Source organism: Mirounga leonina, unplaced genomic scaffold, assembly GCF_011800145.1.
Source record: "Mirounga leonina isolate KUSES-001 unplaced genomic scaffold, KU_Mleo_1.0 Mir_151, whole genome shotgun sequence".
Taxonomy (NCBI): Eukaryota; Metazoa; Chordata; class Mammalia; order Carnivora; family Phocidae; genus Mirounga; species Mirounga leonina.
The window spans coordinates 61,176,166-61,192,246 of record NW_023270377.1 but is presented as its reverse complement, the minus strand read 5'-3'; the positions used below and the strand labels follow the sequence as shown (position 1 = coordinate 61,192,246).

The following is a 16,081-nucleotide window of genomic DNA, read 5'->3' as shown; positions in this document are numbered from 1 at the left end:
CTGCCTTCGGCTCAGGTCATGATCCTGGAGTCCCTGGATCGAGTCCCGCATCGGGCTCCCTGCTCAGCGGGGAGTCTGCTTCTCTCTCTAACCCTCCTCCCTCTCATGTGCTCGCTCTTTCTCATTCTCTCTCTCTCAAATAAATAAATAAATAAATATCTTAAAAAAAAAATAAAATAAATAAAATAAAATAAAAAATAAAAAATAATAAAATTCCAATTCCAATTAAGTTCTCAAAATACTTATGATAAATATTTATGCTTTTAGAAGTTGACAACTATTTAAAACTCAATTTCACCTTTTCAATCTGCTGAACAACCACTGAGGCTATCCTATCAAGTAGCAAAGTACTGAGGTAGTTAGTTCTAGCAATAAAAGATGCAATCTCTGCAACATTTTTGTAATTAATTTCATCCATCAAACGATGTAAAGTACCAGCTGTTTCTTCAAGAAGTGACTCAGCAAACCAGTCTCCTTTTAAAGATTTAAGTTCTTCCCTTAAAAGATTCAAATTGTTGTATTTTCGTAATCTCTGAAGACCATAGTGATCTAGTTTTTGAAGCAGTTTCAGTTGTTTCCCAGTGGTATTATCCAGATATTTGTGATCATAATGAATCCATCTTAAAACAGATGTAGCAAAACCATTCAGGTCATTTAGGTCACACTGCGGTAAAATGGCTTCAATTCGAGATATCCCCACTTCATCTAGGTGAGGAGATGGAAGAATGGACAGAGCATAGACCAGGATGGAAATCTCACTAGGTATAACACTAATTTTCAAATATCTATAAGGAAGGGGGAGAAAATGAAAATGAAAAGATCAAAATTAATAAATCAGCAACAAAATGAAAAGTACTTAAAGTCTGAATACATAATTATTATTATAATTAACAGGTGTGGTAGGTGTAAAATACAAGTTAATTTAAGAAGGATTAGATAAATTCAAAGATGACAGGTCCACAAAGGACTACCACGAGAAGTCTTAAGATTTTCTAAGGCACATCTCAAATATTTTATGCAAAAATGAAACCACAGTCCCTAACATACCAAAGATCAGGGTCAAAACAATGTTTCCAGTGCTGTTGCTAGAGACAGATTTTGGGCTGAATGTTTGATATGACCTGTTAGGAGCTGGTATGACCTAGTATAGGCCCTGCCATACAGTGATTACTCAGTGACACTAGTTCCCTTCTCGCTCCTCTTTTCCCAAATTCCCATGGTAACAGTCCCACCCCCAAAGTAAGAGTCCAGCCACCAGGACAGCAGTTGTTAAATTACAAATTAAAAGTTGGGAGCTTTTATTTGTTTTTTCTTTTATTTTTTTTTTAGTGTTTTATTGTTATGTTAATCACTATACATTACATCATTAGTTTTTGATGTAGTGTTCCATGATTCATTGTTTGTGTATAACACCCAGTGCTCCATGCAGAACGTGCCCTCTTTAATACCCATCACCAGGCTAACCCGTCCTCCCACCCCCCTCCCCTCTAGAACCCTCAGTTTGTTTTTCAGAGTCCATTGTCTCTCATGGTTCGTCTCCCCCTCCGATTTCCCCCCCCTTCATTCTTCCCCTCCTGCTATCTTCTTCTTTTTTTTTTTTCCTTAACATATATTGCATTATTTGTTTCAGAGGTACAGATCTGTGATTCAACAGTTGGGAGCTTTTAAAGAATCTTTTGGCTTAGAAGTACTAGAAAAAATCAAATGTAAATTAAAATGAAGTTGTTGAGTTCCTTTTTAAAATATTAAATTAGCATATTAAAATAATCATAATAGCAATGCTAGTAAGGCCCATCGACACAGGCATTCTCCTTTACTTACTAAACTTAAAAAGTAATTATATCATTTGACATGGTCAATCCCGGTCTAGGAAACCAGACTAAGAAAATAATCTAAAGGGCGCCTGGGTGGCTCAGTCAGTTAAGCATCTGCCTTCGGCTCAGCTCATGATCCTGGGGTCCTGGGATCGAGTCCCTGTGGAGCAGGGAGCCCGCTTCTCCCTCTGCCTTTGCCTTCTCTCTCTCTCTGTCTCTCATGAATAAATAAAATCTTCAAAAAAAAAAAAGAATCTAAAATGTGAGCAAATGGCAACTATACTTCATTAAAAAAAATTTTTTTTGAAGATTTTATTTATTTGACAGAGAGAATGAACAAGTAGGCAGAGCAGCAGGCAGAGGGAGAGGGAGAAGCGAGCAGGGAACCTGACGTGGGGCTCAATCCCAGGACCCTGGGATCATGACCTGAGCCAAAGGCAGCCGCTTAACTGACTGGGCCACCCAGAAGCTCCTAAAAATTTTTTTTAAATACACAGGATTACAACAGAAAAATAGATAAAATGCTAGCAAAGATTTGTGTTATGTATCATATTTTTACATGGCTAAAATTTGAAAACTAAATGTTCAATGAGAGAACACTTAAATAAATTATGGTATAGTCATATGATGGGTAATATCCAGTCATTAAAAAGATATACAAATAGTTCTAAATGATGTGAGAAAATGCTAAGTGGGTAAGGTTAAGTGGGGGAAAAAAGTACAAAACTGTATTCTCAAGGAGGAGGGAAGAAAAATTTTATATACACATGTAAGTTAAGTACATATCACAGGTAAATAAATCAAATTGTTGTCAGTGGATAAATGAGTTTAGGACTGATTTTTATTTTCTCTTTTATACTTTTTTCTATTTTCCAAAATTTTCAAAATGATTTTTATATGATATTTGGCCCACTGCATGACACAAAGTAGGTACTCGATTAGTACTAAATGAATATTTTATTCTTATAACCACAAAAAATAAATATACCCTTTTATATAAGGAAAGCCCCAGAAGCTATGTTTGCAGAATTGACCTAAGGGGTAGAACTTTCAATATGAACCAACCTTGTAATAATTGTCTAAAAATAAACCCCCAAAAGATACAATCTCTCCAACCTCCACCTGATATTTTTTCTGGAAACACTTCTTCAAATTCCAAAACTTACATGTGCATGCGTGTTTATTTACAATACACCACACACCCACCAGCATGGCTAAAATTGGAAAATAAAAATATGTCAAGTGTTGGCAGGGATGTGGGGCAACAGGCATGCTCAGCTCACATTCTGCTACTGGGAATATAAACTGATATGGTCACTCTAGAAAACCATTTACCAGATCTACTGAGGATGAACAACGTATGTATAACCTATGAACCCACAATTACACTCTTTGGTAAATATCTACAGAAATGCATACATATGTTTACTAAAAGATATGGATATTCATAACAGCACTATTCATTATATTCAGGATATTCATAACAGCACTATTCATAATAGCCAAAAACTGGAAATAAATAAAATATCCATCAACAGTAGAATGGATAAAAATATTTTTGTTATATCCTTACAAAGAGAACACAATACAGCAAAAACATGGGTAAATCTCATAAACATAATTATTGAGCAAAAGAAGCCAGACACAATAGACACACAAAATAGGCAAAACTAATCCATGTAGTTGGAACTAGAGGTAGTAGTTAACCTGGGGGACAGGGAAGCAAAGTAATGAGGAGGAGAAAGATATATTTTATGTAGATTACATTTCAATATGGTTAAAAAAAAAAAGGCCACATTATTCTAGTATATGAATTCCCTGTGTTCCCTGAATGGCTTCAGGGGCTATTTATAGTAATAGTTATGTGAATAGTTTAATTAGACTGTGTTCCTTCTAAAGTCTATTTGATACTGGGAAAGTAAGCACCTATAATTTCCATACAACATCCTCCAACTAACTTTTTGATAAGATTTTAAACTCCAGAGATGTATAAGGGCCCTCACTACTCAGAATTACTAGATTTTAACATTATCGTATTTGCTTCAAGTCGTTTTACAAAGGAAATAAAACATCACGGGAAAAGCGGAATTCCCTTTGACACTCCCACTTCTGTTCTTACTTTTCTGTTAACATACCTATAGGCAAACAGGACTGTGTAATTTCACTTTTTAAAAAACATTGTGCAGACCAAATAAACCATGTCCCTGGGCCAGTTTATGATACTTAATTTAGAACATAAAATTCTACATTCAGAGGCTATGTAAAAGTCTATGCTGGGTGCCTGGGTGGCTCAGTCGTTAGGCGTCTGCCTTCGGCTCAGGTCATGATCTCGGGGTCCTGGGATCGAGCCCCGCATCAGGCTCCCTGCTCCGCAGGAAGCCTGCTTCTCTCTCCCACTCCCCCTGCCTGTGTTCCCTCTCTCGCTGTGTCTCTCTGTCAAATAATTAAAATCTTTTTAAAAAAAAGTCTATGCTAAATATGAAAAGGATGAAGAAACAATAATCCTGCATATAATCACCTTGGTAAGAAAAAAGTTATTTCCTTTTTTTTTTTTTGTATAGGTTCTTTTTTTTTTTTCTTTTTTTAAGATTTCATTTATTTATTTGACAGAGTGAGAGCGCACAAACAGGAGGAGCAGGAGGAGAGGGAGAAGCAGGCTCCCCGCTGAGCAGGGAGCACGGGACTCGATCCCAGGACTCTGGGATCACGACCTGAGCCAAAGGCAGATGCTTAACCATCTGAGCCACCCAGGCGCCCTGAAAAAAGTTATTTCTTTAAGAAAAGGGTGAACTTTCTACTAACATACCTAATAAGCACCTGATAAAGTGCCAATTCTTATTCTTCAATTCAAATCCTTCTTAACCTTAATGGCATATCATTTTACTATAATTAAAATCATTTTCAACTCTACACCAATCCTTTTGATTATGGCATAGAGTCCCATGCCTGGTCTTCCAGGAATCAAAATCAGAAATCATAGAAAAATGGAGAAAAAGATTAATCTAATTTTAGTTTCATTCAAGTCATTATTCTGATTGTTAAAATAAAAAACCTTTTCATGCAAAAGTCCATTTTGACTCCATTTCCATAAGCATACTTGGAAAACTGAGTAACTTCCCTGTTAAAATATGAATGTTATAGCCATAGAAAAACAGAAAACATTAAATTATAAAGGTAAAATACTTTTTCAGTAACATTACTCTTAAATATTTTATTTTAAAAATTACAAATTAAAAAATTTAATATGCTTTAAAACAATCTAACATGCCTTAAAACAGGCATGTAAGCAGACTGAAGGCCCCTAAATATAAATGCTCCCAAATGGAAGTTTTGCCTTGTTGGGCAGCTCCAATCTTTTCATAGTTATTGTATTCTTGCAGGACAGGAAAATGCCTTGGCTTTTACTGTTATTCATGCCTGGGGAACTCATCACCAACTGGCTTCATTTCAGAATATACCAAGCATGAGCACTGGCAGAATGCACACGGGGAGAGGTAAGTGTGTTAACATTTTAAATAACAAGCCACTTAATTCTGCCTCCAAAAGTTCCAACAACTCTCTACATAATCAAACAAAACAAACATTGAGTCTAGATTATAAAATAAATAAACACCGTAACCTTACCTAAGCAGTAATTCTCTCAGTTTCACAAAAAGCTCTTTACTTTGAAAATGTAGAAAAATCAATGCTTGAGTTATCCTCAATAACTCTATTGGTTTATAGTTATCCAAATGTTTATGCAGAATTGAAGCAATTCTATAAAGAATGATAAAACATATATTACAATCAACTCATTCATTTTGTATTAAGTATTTACTGAGGAGCTCTTTCATGCCAGACATGCTCTATGTTGGAGAAGCAGCAATGAATGAAATAAGGTTTTCCGCTCTTAAAGAGCAGTCTCAAAATGGTGACAGAAACATAAACAATTAAGATAGAATGACAGAAGAGCTATCAATGAAGTGTAAATATGTAATTATTAATAGTAATAGGAGAGAAAAGCATAAAGTGTCACTTTCTAAATAAAAAAAACTCACAGAACAGCCATTAAATTCCACATCTTCCCCACAAAGAAATCTTTACCAAGAGTTACTAACAATTAGCAAAACTGATTTAATTTTCTTCCTTAATTCACTGGCCCTCTAATGGAATGGATTAAAAGCAATAAGAAATGCTAAGAGGGAATATGTTGGAAGAAATGGGGCAGAAGGAATACTTTAAAAAGGATCATATAATGGATAATAAAACATTAAGTATATATAATCTGAACTATGTATTTTTTTTCTTCTTAAATTTCTTTAAAAAAAAAAGACAATATATGGCAGTATGATTTCAAGGTAATTGTGGTGTGAAACAATTCAAGTTCACATAGATGCTCTCTACTTTCCTAGATTATGATCCTCTGCTTGAAAATAACAACAGCAGCAAATGAAATGAAAAATGCTATAAACAATTTAAACATCTCTATTTTAAGAAACAAACTATTTAGATAATGAACAACGCCTTAAGTGTTAATTCCTTATTTCTTCAAAACCAACAGCTAGATTATAGAAAAAAACATAATGCATCCTCAAAAAAAGTTACTTATGGATGACAACTAAACATTAACACCATGAATTTCAGGAAAGACTACTTTTTAATCAGATGTGAATTTCTGCTTTCCATCTCTTCCATTGCTCTCATCACTGCCAGGGCCTGCTGTCTGGTTAGCTCCTCTGACATCAGTAACAGAGTTGATTTAAGTCTAGAAGTAAAGAAAAATATTTTTATGTTGAAGAACTGATGATTAGCTTATAAAAAGTTCTTTTTTAAAATAAGTTCTTAGGTAAGGTGCCTGGGTGGTTCAGTTGGTCAAGTGGCTGCCTTCGGCTCAGGTCAGATCCCAGGATCCTAGGATCGAGCCCCACGTGGGGCTCCTGCTCAGTGGGGAGCCTGCTTCTCTCTCTCCCCCTCCCTCTGCTCGTTCTCTCTCTAATAAATAAATAAAATCTTGGGGCGCCTGGGTTGTTCAGTCGTTAAGCGTCTGCCTTCGGCTCAGGTCATGATCCCAGGGTCCTGGGATAGAGTCCCACATCAGGCTCCCTGCTCAGCGGGAAGCCTGCTTCTCCCTCTCCCACTCCCCCTGCTTGTGTTCCCTCTCTCACTGTGTCTCTCTCTGTCAAATAAATAAATAAAATCTTTAAAATAAATAAGTAAATAAATAAAATCTTTAAAAAAATAAATAAGTTCTTAGGTAATGAATAGAAAAGAAACACAAACAAAAACTGAATTCAATACGCAGTATCAATTTTCTCCCCACATAATAGGGGAGAATATAAATGACTGAATAAAGAAAAATATATTGTTTTTATCAAAGGAATTAAGGCTTCAGTACACTCTAATCTTAAACTGGCTCTTAAAAAATACAGACAGAAGGTTTTTTGGGTTTTTTTGTTTTTTTTGTTGTTGTTGTTTTGTTTTTAAAGATTTTATTTATTTATTTGAGACAGAGAGAATGAGAGACAGCATGAGAGGGAGGAGGGTCAGAGGGAGAAGCAGACCCCCTGCTGAGCAGGGAGCCCGATGCGGGACTCGATCCCGGGACTCCAGGATCATGACCTGAGCCGAAGGCAGTCGCTTAACCGACTGAGCCACCCAGGCGCTCCAGACAAAAGGTTTTTAAAGTGATATTCAAATAAGGTTATAATGATTATAAGTACAACGATTCAGTGAAATTATTTAGTACTACAGAGCTAAAGAACTAAAAACTGACATTCTAACAATATCCCAATTACCTTAAATTGAGTAAGATCCGATCAGAAAGTCAATATACCTGCATATTAACAGAAATCTCATACACTAAATACTTGCTGTGACACTATAAACTGAAAATTTACAAAGACAATCATTTTGAAACCATCCAAAGTAGTGCATGCACTAATACGAGTATCTATATAAAACTGTATCTTTTAGAATAATTTATTTTTTTAAAGATTTTATTTATTTATTTGTGAGAGAGAGAGAGTACACAACCACGGAGAGCAGCAGAGGAAGAGGGAGAAGCAGGCTCCCACTGAGCAGGGAGCCCAGTGCAGGCAGGGCTCCATCCCAGGACCCCAGGATTATGTGTTGAAGGCAGAGGCTTAACCAACTGCCACCCAGGTGCCCCTATAGAATAATTTAGAAAACAAGCCCAAAATATGAAATCTGAAGATAACAGGAAAAACTAATTCTCTATTCTTACCGGATAGCTCTACACCATCCTTTTCATAAACCTTATCAAACATTTCAAACCCAGCTTCTCCTCAAAGATTTTCCCAGCCATTTATGTCCACATTTTTCTCTCATTTTCCTATCTACTATCTCTATCACTAATTTGAGTACCTATTCATAATGATATTGCAATATCATGGTATTTACACATTTTTATTATATATACATTTCTATCCTCCCAGTTGGAATATAAATTCCTTAAAGGCAGGGACCCAATTAAATTCAACTTTTGTACTGCTTTAGCATATGAGATTCCAACAGTACTTGGTGACCCAAAAAAAAAAAAATTTTTTTCAATAAAAGCTTTTTAAGTAGTTATCTTGTTCCCATCTTGAACAGTCTCTTAAAATATATCCTTAAATGTCTTCATATAATTCAAAGGACCCTTAAAAATAAAACTCTCCATGAATCTTTTGGTAAGAGAGTAATGATGTAGATACCTCTATTATGCAACTCTTGGAACCCCTGCTTAACTGAATCTACTAATCATACTTCTCTCTTTGCTCATACCTAGTAATCATGTATTAATTTAATGCTTGCTCATCTTTATATCCCAAGCAGTTCTATCTACATCAATATCTGGCAAAACTGGGAATTTTTAAAAGATAGGAAAAAGATGAAATTCACTCCAACCTGACAAGGGAACATTTACCAAGGTGCTAAAGAAATGCCTTTGATGGGCGCCTGGGTGGCTCAGTTGGTTAAGCGACTGCCTTCGGCTCAGGTCATGATCCTGGAGTCCCTGGATCGAGTCCCGCATCGGGCTCCCTGCTCAGCGGGGAGTCTGCTTCTCCCTCTGACCCTCCCCCCTCTCATGTGCTTGCTCTCTCTCATTCTCTCTCTCTCAAATAAATAAATAAAATCTTAAAAAAAAAAAAAAATGCCTTTGATGACAAATATAAAGACGACAAAGGATAGAATGGTCCATTGTTAAGGCTATTATAATTCTGAATATTCTACACCCTATACTGGAGGTGGGAGAGTCTTATATCTGTGTGTAAAGTCAATCATATGGGCCAGGAAGGGAGAATAAAAACACTTAAAACGGTACTCTCCACAGAGAATATCCATCTCCCTCATCCTTCCTTGTGTTGGTCACCACGATGGAGTTATTGGCTCTTTCTCAGAATTTAACAGTAGACTAAGAGCTTGAGATGTAAACTAAAATAATCAGAGAAGGAATCAAGGAGCAGACATAAGAGATTATTCTCCCTTCCAGGGCTGCATGGAGTGATGTGTGCCTTCCAGAACTGCAAGGAGGTCTAAGCTTGCAAGGCTCCAAGCAGTTACAAGAAAAGTAAAGCATTTTTAGCTGAACTTACTGTTTCTTTTCTTCAGGTCCTGCAATAGGTCCCAATGCTACAAACAGTTTTACAAAGCCATCAGGGTGATCAAACAGAGGAATCATTTCAGTTAGCCTCTTTTTAGCCATTTTAACAAATTCAAAACTATGAAACTGTAGAAAGTGATATAGACTAAGTATTTTACTGATGGAGTCCAAATCAAGGTGGTTCATATTGCTTAAAAACACTTTATTGCACATTTCTAAGAGTGGATAATAACTATATTTAGTATTTCGAAGAAATTGTACTATTCTTCTTGCAACGTTGACCTGGGAAGAATCTATGGTATCAAAAAGATGTTCTGTTTTGTTCACTAATTGTTCTTGAAAACGTTGTGATATTAAAGAAGATATGCTGACCATCAATACAGACAGGGACCTAAAAAGGAAAAAGATGCAGATTTTCACCTTATTTAAGAATAAAGAACAACTCTAAGACTAAATGATTAGATACAGAAAAGAACTAGTTAAGATATTATGGATTTTATTAAGCGTCTGCCTTCGGCTCAGGTCATGGTCCCAGGGTCCTAGGATCGAGCCCCATGTCGGGCTCCCTATTCGGCGGGAAGCCTGCTTCTCCCTCTCCCACTCCCCCTGCTTGTGTTCCCTCTCTCGCTGTCTCTCTCTCTGTCAAATAAAGAAATAAAGAAATCTTTAAAAAAAAATTATGGATTTTTACCACAAAATTTTTCCTTTAAATATTCTTACAGGACTTGAACGCAGACCTCCTAGTAATCAAATGCCTTTAGATAAAAAATAAATAAATTACAGTAGCTTTTGTTAACTGTGTATAATATCTTACTCTATAGATAACTGCCTTGAAGGAAAATATTTTAGTGAAATTCACTCAGAAATCACTTTGGACCAAAAGCCCATGAATACAACATTAAAAGTCTCAATTTATATTTTTGGCAGTAGACTTCGCTTTGTTACTCCTTTCTCTGTGTATCGATAACTTACGAATAAAACTCTTGGTAAAATATTTCTCACTAATAAATGACTTTATATTTTTTAATGTCTCATGCTAGGTAGATAGTAATATATGACAGCAAGTACTGAATATAAGGTAGCATTTAATATTTCTTCACTACAAATTACTTTTAAGGAACATAAATCATTCTTCCAGGCATTGAGGGAGACTTCAAAATTACAAAGGTGAGGTCCCTGCTTTCAAAACACAGATCTTAACATAATACAAAAATCAGAAAACTACAAATACAAGAATGCACCCATAAGAATAAGGAATGCAAAATGGAAAAGGTATATAACAAATGTTCAGGGATGATAATTATAAAACATTTACAGAAAAGACACAAAAATGTAAATATAAAACTATCTCAACCATTAGGTTAGGGGACTGTTTGCATTTATTTTTGTTTTCAAATTTCTTCAACCTTTCCAATAAAATAAATATATTTTAAAAACCCAGTTGTACAATACTTTGACTTCTCTACTCAAATGTTTCATGTTAATATTTAGCAACAATTAGTAACTTAACATTGCTATTTCATTTAACCATAAACCCTCTGAAATGATTTTTTTTAATTGTATGTGTATCTGTAATTGCAGATTAGAGTAGGGAAATGTCCAAAGATTTTAGTAGATTCTCAAAGGGATCTATAAGAATTTTTTAAAGTTAAAAAAATTTACACTGACTTTTATTTTCTCTGCTTTTACAAGCTACTTTGCTATATGTGTGTGAAAATATATATAACATAAAATTTACCATTTTAAACATTTTTAAGTGTACAGTTCAGTGGTATTAAGTATACTCACAGTGTTGTGCAACCATTACCACTATCCATCGGCAGAACTTTCTCATCTTCTCAAACTAAAATGCCTTATCCATTTGAACAGTAACTCTCAATTCTTCACCCCTGCCAGCCCCTAGCAATAACCATTCTACTTTCTGTTTTTATGAATTTGACTACTCTGGGAGCTCATTTAAGTGGAATCATACAGTATTTGTCATTTTGTGTTTGGCTTATTTCACTTAGCATAATGTCACCCATGTTGTAGCATGTAACAGAATTTCCTTCCTATAATTATAAGGCTGAATATATCCCATTGTAGCTATATACCACATTTTGATTGTCCCTTCATCTATCAATGGACATTTAGGCTATTTCCACCTTTTGACTATTATGATAATGATGCTATCAACACTGATACGTGCTACAGACTGAACTGTGTCCCCCGCAAACTCCATATATTAAAGGCTAGCCCTCAATGTGAGTATATTTTGAGACAGAATCTTTAGGAAGGTAATTAAAGTTAAATGAGACCACTGGGGACAGGCAAACCTGTAGCTTGCAAGTAAAGTAAAATCTAAATATTTCACAGAGCTCAACAATATCATGTTATACTTTATATACTTTATCTCTAATTTCCACAGCAACATTGCAAAGGAGATTCCAAAGTAGTACTGTTTTATAGATAAGGATACTAAAGTTTCAAGAGATTAAAGTCACATAGGTAGTAAGTGGCAAATCTAAGTGTGTGTGCATCCAAAGCCCAGAATCTCTCTACCATATATCTACCTTAAATACATTTACCTTAAGTCCTCTATGGTTTCCAGGTTCCTATGTACAATATCAGCTATTTTTCCCATTAATGGACTGAAATATAAATGCTGATTTGCTAGGCAAGAGGAAAATTTTGACAGCACATTAATATCAAACCTATTAAAGGAAATATACAAAGGACATCATTACTATTTACTTTCACTTAAAACACAATACACAATTATAAAATAAAAAGCAATCAGAAGTATTAATATACTACTAATACATTACTAACATAAAAGGAATGTTTTTTTAAATGTTGATTTTTTATTATTATAAAAGTAACCCATGCTAACAATAAAAAAGTCAGATCCTATTGGAAGATTTTTTAAAGGGAAAAATCACCTGAAATTATTTGAATCATTTATCTATTAATTTTTTGAGGTGACAGATCAATTTCAACATAAGGTTGTACATTAACAAAACAACCACTACTATAACAAGGCTGTGAAAAACTCCAGAATTTTTCTGTAGGAAAAATGATCCCATTTCTTCAACAAGTAAATGGCAACAGAAAAGAGGGAAGGAGAATTGTTACAGATTTTAAAAGACTCTTGGAAAAAAAAAAAAAGACTGAATTCACTAAGACAAGCATAATGAAGTCCACAGCAGCACAATATGTTAATAGCAAAAAACTGCAAACAATCTAACTATCTATCAAAAGTACATTGGATAAATTGTACATATTCATAAAATACCACACAGCAATAAAAAAGAACAAACAACTGAATCATGCAAATCATGGAGGAATCTTTAAAACAAATACATGCTAATTCAAATACATGCTAATTACCCTTGCTAAGATCCATCATACAGTGTTAACCCATAATGTATCCTCTTTGAATCATTACAAATTATGTTTATATAACATTTATAAACATTTTAACAAAATCATTAATAGCAAATGTAGTAACAAAAAATTAACATCATAGGCCACCGAGACCAAAAAATCAGAAGTTGTTATTTTATGACACTATTAAAAATTCTACATAGGAAATACAAATTAGAGTTTTAAAATTTTTTAAACATTATCATTATGAAAAAATAAAAGTATCACTAAAAATAAAAAACATCATATAGAATAAAATCTTCTAAGCTATTTTGAAATGAAAAATTAAAAGGAAATGTCTGATTGGGAAGTACAAGTGTACATTTGTAATTTAATGGTTTAACGGAAAAACAAAAAAAGCCATCTGTTTTACAACTGATTTGTTCAAGCTGCATAATACACATAATAATGCTGCTTTAAAGAAAAAATTTTAAAGGGCGCCTGGGTGGCTCAGTTGGTTAAGCCGCTGCCTTCAGCTCAGGTCATGATCCTGGAGTCCCTGGATCGAGTCCCGCATCGGGCTCCCTGCTCGGCAGGGAGCCTGCTTCTCCCTCTGACCCTCCCCCCTCTCATGTGCTCTCTCTCTCATTCTCTCTGTCTCAAATAAATAAATAAAATCTTTAAAAAAAAAAAGAAAAAATTTTAAAATCTGAGCTATTTTCAACAATGACCAAATTTAACCCAAAAATCCAGTAGTTTGGACTGCTTACAAAAGAAATAAGGTATTTCTCCTTACTCTCAATAAAAGATAACTACAGATAAAGAGAATGCAAAAATGGAGAAGAGACGACAGATGGGTTTAGGTCATGAGATTTATTAAAATCACAATTCAGTAAATGAATGTAGAATCTCTCAGCCCAGAGAACTGTTTGATCCTATTTCATTTAATCCAGCACATATTAACAGAGGCTAACAGATATAACAGATATGTAATTATATATATACATATATATATATAAAACTATAATTTTAAGAATTTATCATGGTTTGTGCTTTAAGAAGCAATATGCTGAAAGGGCATAAGATGGGGTAATAATAACCAGTGATAAGCCTGCTCCTCTCTGTCTACTGAAAAATATCCTGTTCTTTCTTCTGCATCTTAGTCAATCCTTTCCTTTCTGCCCTAGGTTTCTACTTGGTTTAGGAGAGCTGTTGTGTTTTGTTGGTTTTGTTTTTTACTTGTTAATCCCCATTACCTATTTCAGCCATCCCTCCCCTACCCACTTCCCCTCTGGTAACTATCAGTTTGTTCTCCATACTTAATTTGTTTCTTGGTTTGTCTCTCCTCTCTTTATTTTCTTTGCTCATTTGTTTTGTTTCTTAAATTCCACATACGAGTGAGATTATATGGTTATTTGTCTTTCTCTGACTTATTTCACTTAGCATTATGCTCTCTAGCTCCATCTATGTTGTTGCAAATGGTAAGATTTCATTTTTTTTATAACTGAATATTCCATTGTATAAATGTACTATATCTTCTTTAGCCACTCACCTATTGATGGACACTGGGGTTGCTTCCATAGTTTGGCTATTTTGTAAATAATGGGGCTATAAACATTGGAGTGTATGTATCCCTTTGAATTAGTGTTTTTGTATTTTTGGGGTAAATACCCAGTAGTGCCATTACTGGATCATAGGGTAGCTCTATTTTTAACTTTTTGAGGAACCTCCATACTGCTTTCCACAGTAACTGCACCAGTTTACATTCCCACCAACAGTGCAAGAGGGTTCCTTTTTCTCCAAATCCTCGCCAACACCTGTTTTTTGTGTTGTTCATTTTAGCCATTCTGACAGGTGTGAGGAATTATCTCATTGTAGTTTTGATTTGCATTTCCCTGATGATGAGTGATATTGAGCATCTTTTCATGTGTCTGTTGGCCATTGGATGTCTTCTTTGGAGAAGTGCCTGTTCATGTCTTCTGCCGATTTTTAATTAGATGATTTGTTTTTGGGGTGTTCAGTTATAACAGTTCTTTATATATTGTGGATACTAAGCCTTTATTGGATATGCCATTTGCAAATATCTTCTCCCATTCAGTAAGCTGCCTTTTGGTTTTGTTGATTATTTCCTTTGCTGTGCAGAAGCTTTTTATTTTGATGTAGTCCCAATAGTTGATGTTTGCTTTTATTTCCCTTGGCTCAGGAGATGTATCTAGAGAAATGTTGCTATGACCAGTGTCAGAGAAATTACTGCCTATGCTCTCTTCAAGGATTTGTATGGTTTCAGGTTTCACATTTAGGTCTTTAATCCATTCTGAGTTTACTTTGGTGTATGGTGAAAAAAAAAGAAAGTGGTACAATTTCATTCTTTTACATATGGATGTCCAGCTTTCAAAACACCATTTGTTGAAGAGTGTCTTTTGCCCATTTGATATTCATTCCTCCTTTGTCAAAGATTAATTGACCATATAATTGTGGGTTTATTTCTGGGTTTTCTGTTCTATTCCACTGATCTCTCTAGTTTTATGCCAGCACCATACTGTTTTAATTACTACTGCTTTGTAATATAACTTGAAATCTGGTATTGTGATACCTCCGGTTTTTTCTTTTTCAGGACTGCTTTGGCTATTAGAGGTCTTTTGTAGTTCCATACAAATTTTATGATTGTTTGCTCTAGTTCTGTGAAAAATGCTGTTGGTATTTGATAGGGATTGCATTAAATCTGTAGATTGCTTTGGGTAGTATAGACTTTTACCAATATTTGTTCTTTCAATCCATGAGCATAAATGTCTGTTTCTTTATATCATCTTGAATTTCTTTCATCAGTATTTTATAATTTTCAGAGTAAAGTCTTTTGCTTCTTTTTTTTTTTTTTTTAATTTATTTATTTGAGAGAGAGAGAATGAGAGACAGAGAGCATGAGAGGGAGGAGGGTCAGAGGGAGAAGCAGACTCCCTGCCGAGCAGGGAGCCCGATGCGGGACTCGATCCCAGGACTCCATCCCGGGACTCCAGGATCATGACCTGAGCCGAAGGCAGTCGCTTAACCAACTGAGCCACCCAGGCGCCCAAGTCTTTTGCTTCTTTGGTTAAGTTTATTCCTAAATATTTTATTGATTCTGGTACAATTGTAAATGGGACTGTTTTCTTAATTTCACTTGCGGCTGCTTCATTATTAGTGTATAGGAATGCAACAAGTTTCTGCACATTGGTTTTGCATCCTGCAACTTTACTGAATTCATTTATCAGTTCTAGTAGTTTTTTGGTGGAGTTTTTAAGGTTTTCTACATACAGTATCATGTCATCTGCGAATTTTGAGTTTTACTTTTCCTTTAAATTTG

General features: G+C 34.9%; 1 protein-coding gene across 1 annotated transcript in view; it reads right to left on the bottom strand.

Annotated features, from left to right (window-relative positions):
* Positions 1 to 16,081, bottom strand: part of FASTKD1 (FAST kinase domains 1) — a 46,255-nt gene that overhangs the window by 13,124 nt on the left and 17,050 nt on the right. The window contains exons 5-9 of the mRNA XM_035008360.1: positions 11,964 to 12,089; positions 9,389 to 9,787; positions 6,448 to 6,558; positions 5,439 to 5,570; positions 299 to 785 (exon numbers count right to left, since the gene is read on the bottom strand). Coding sequence (XP_034864251.1) covers positions 299 to 785; positions 5,439 to 5,570; positions 6,448 to 6,558; positions 9,389 to 9,787; positions 11,964 to 12,089 — 1,255 coding nt within the window. The remainder of the gene's footprint in view (positions 1 to 298; positions 786 to 5,438; positions 5,571 to 6,447; positions 6,559 to 9,388; positions 9,788 to 11,963; positions 12,090 to 16,081) is intronic.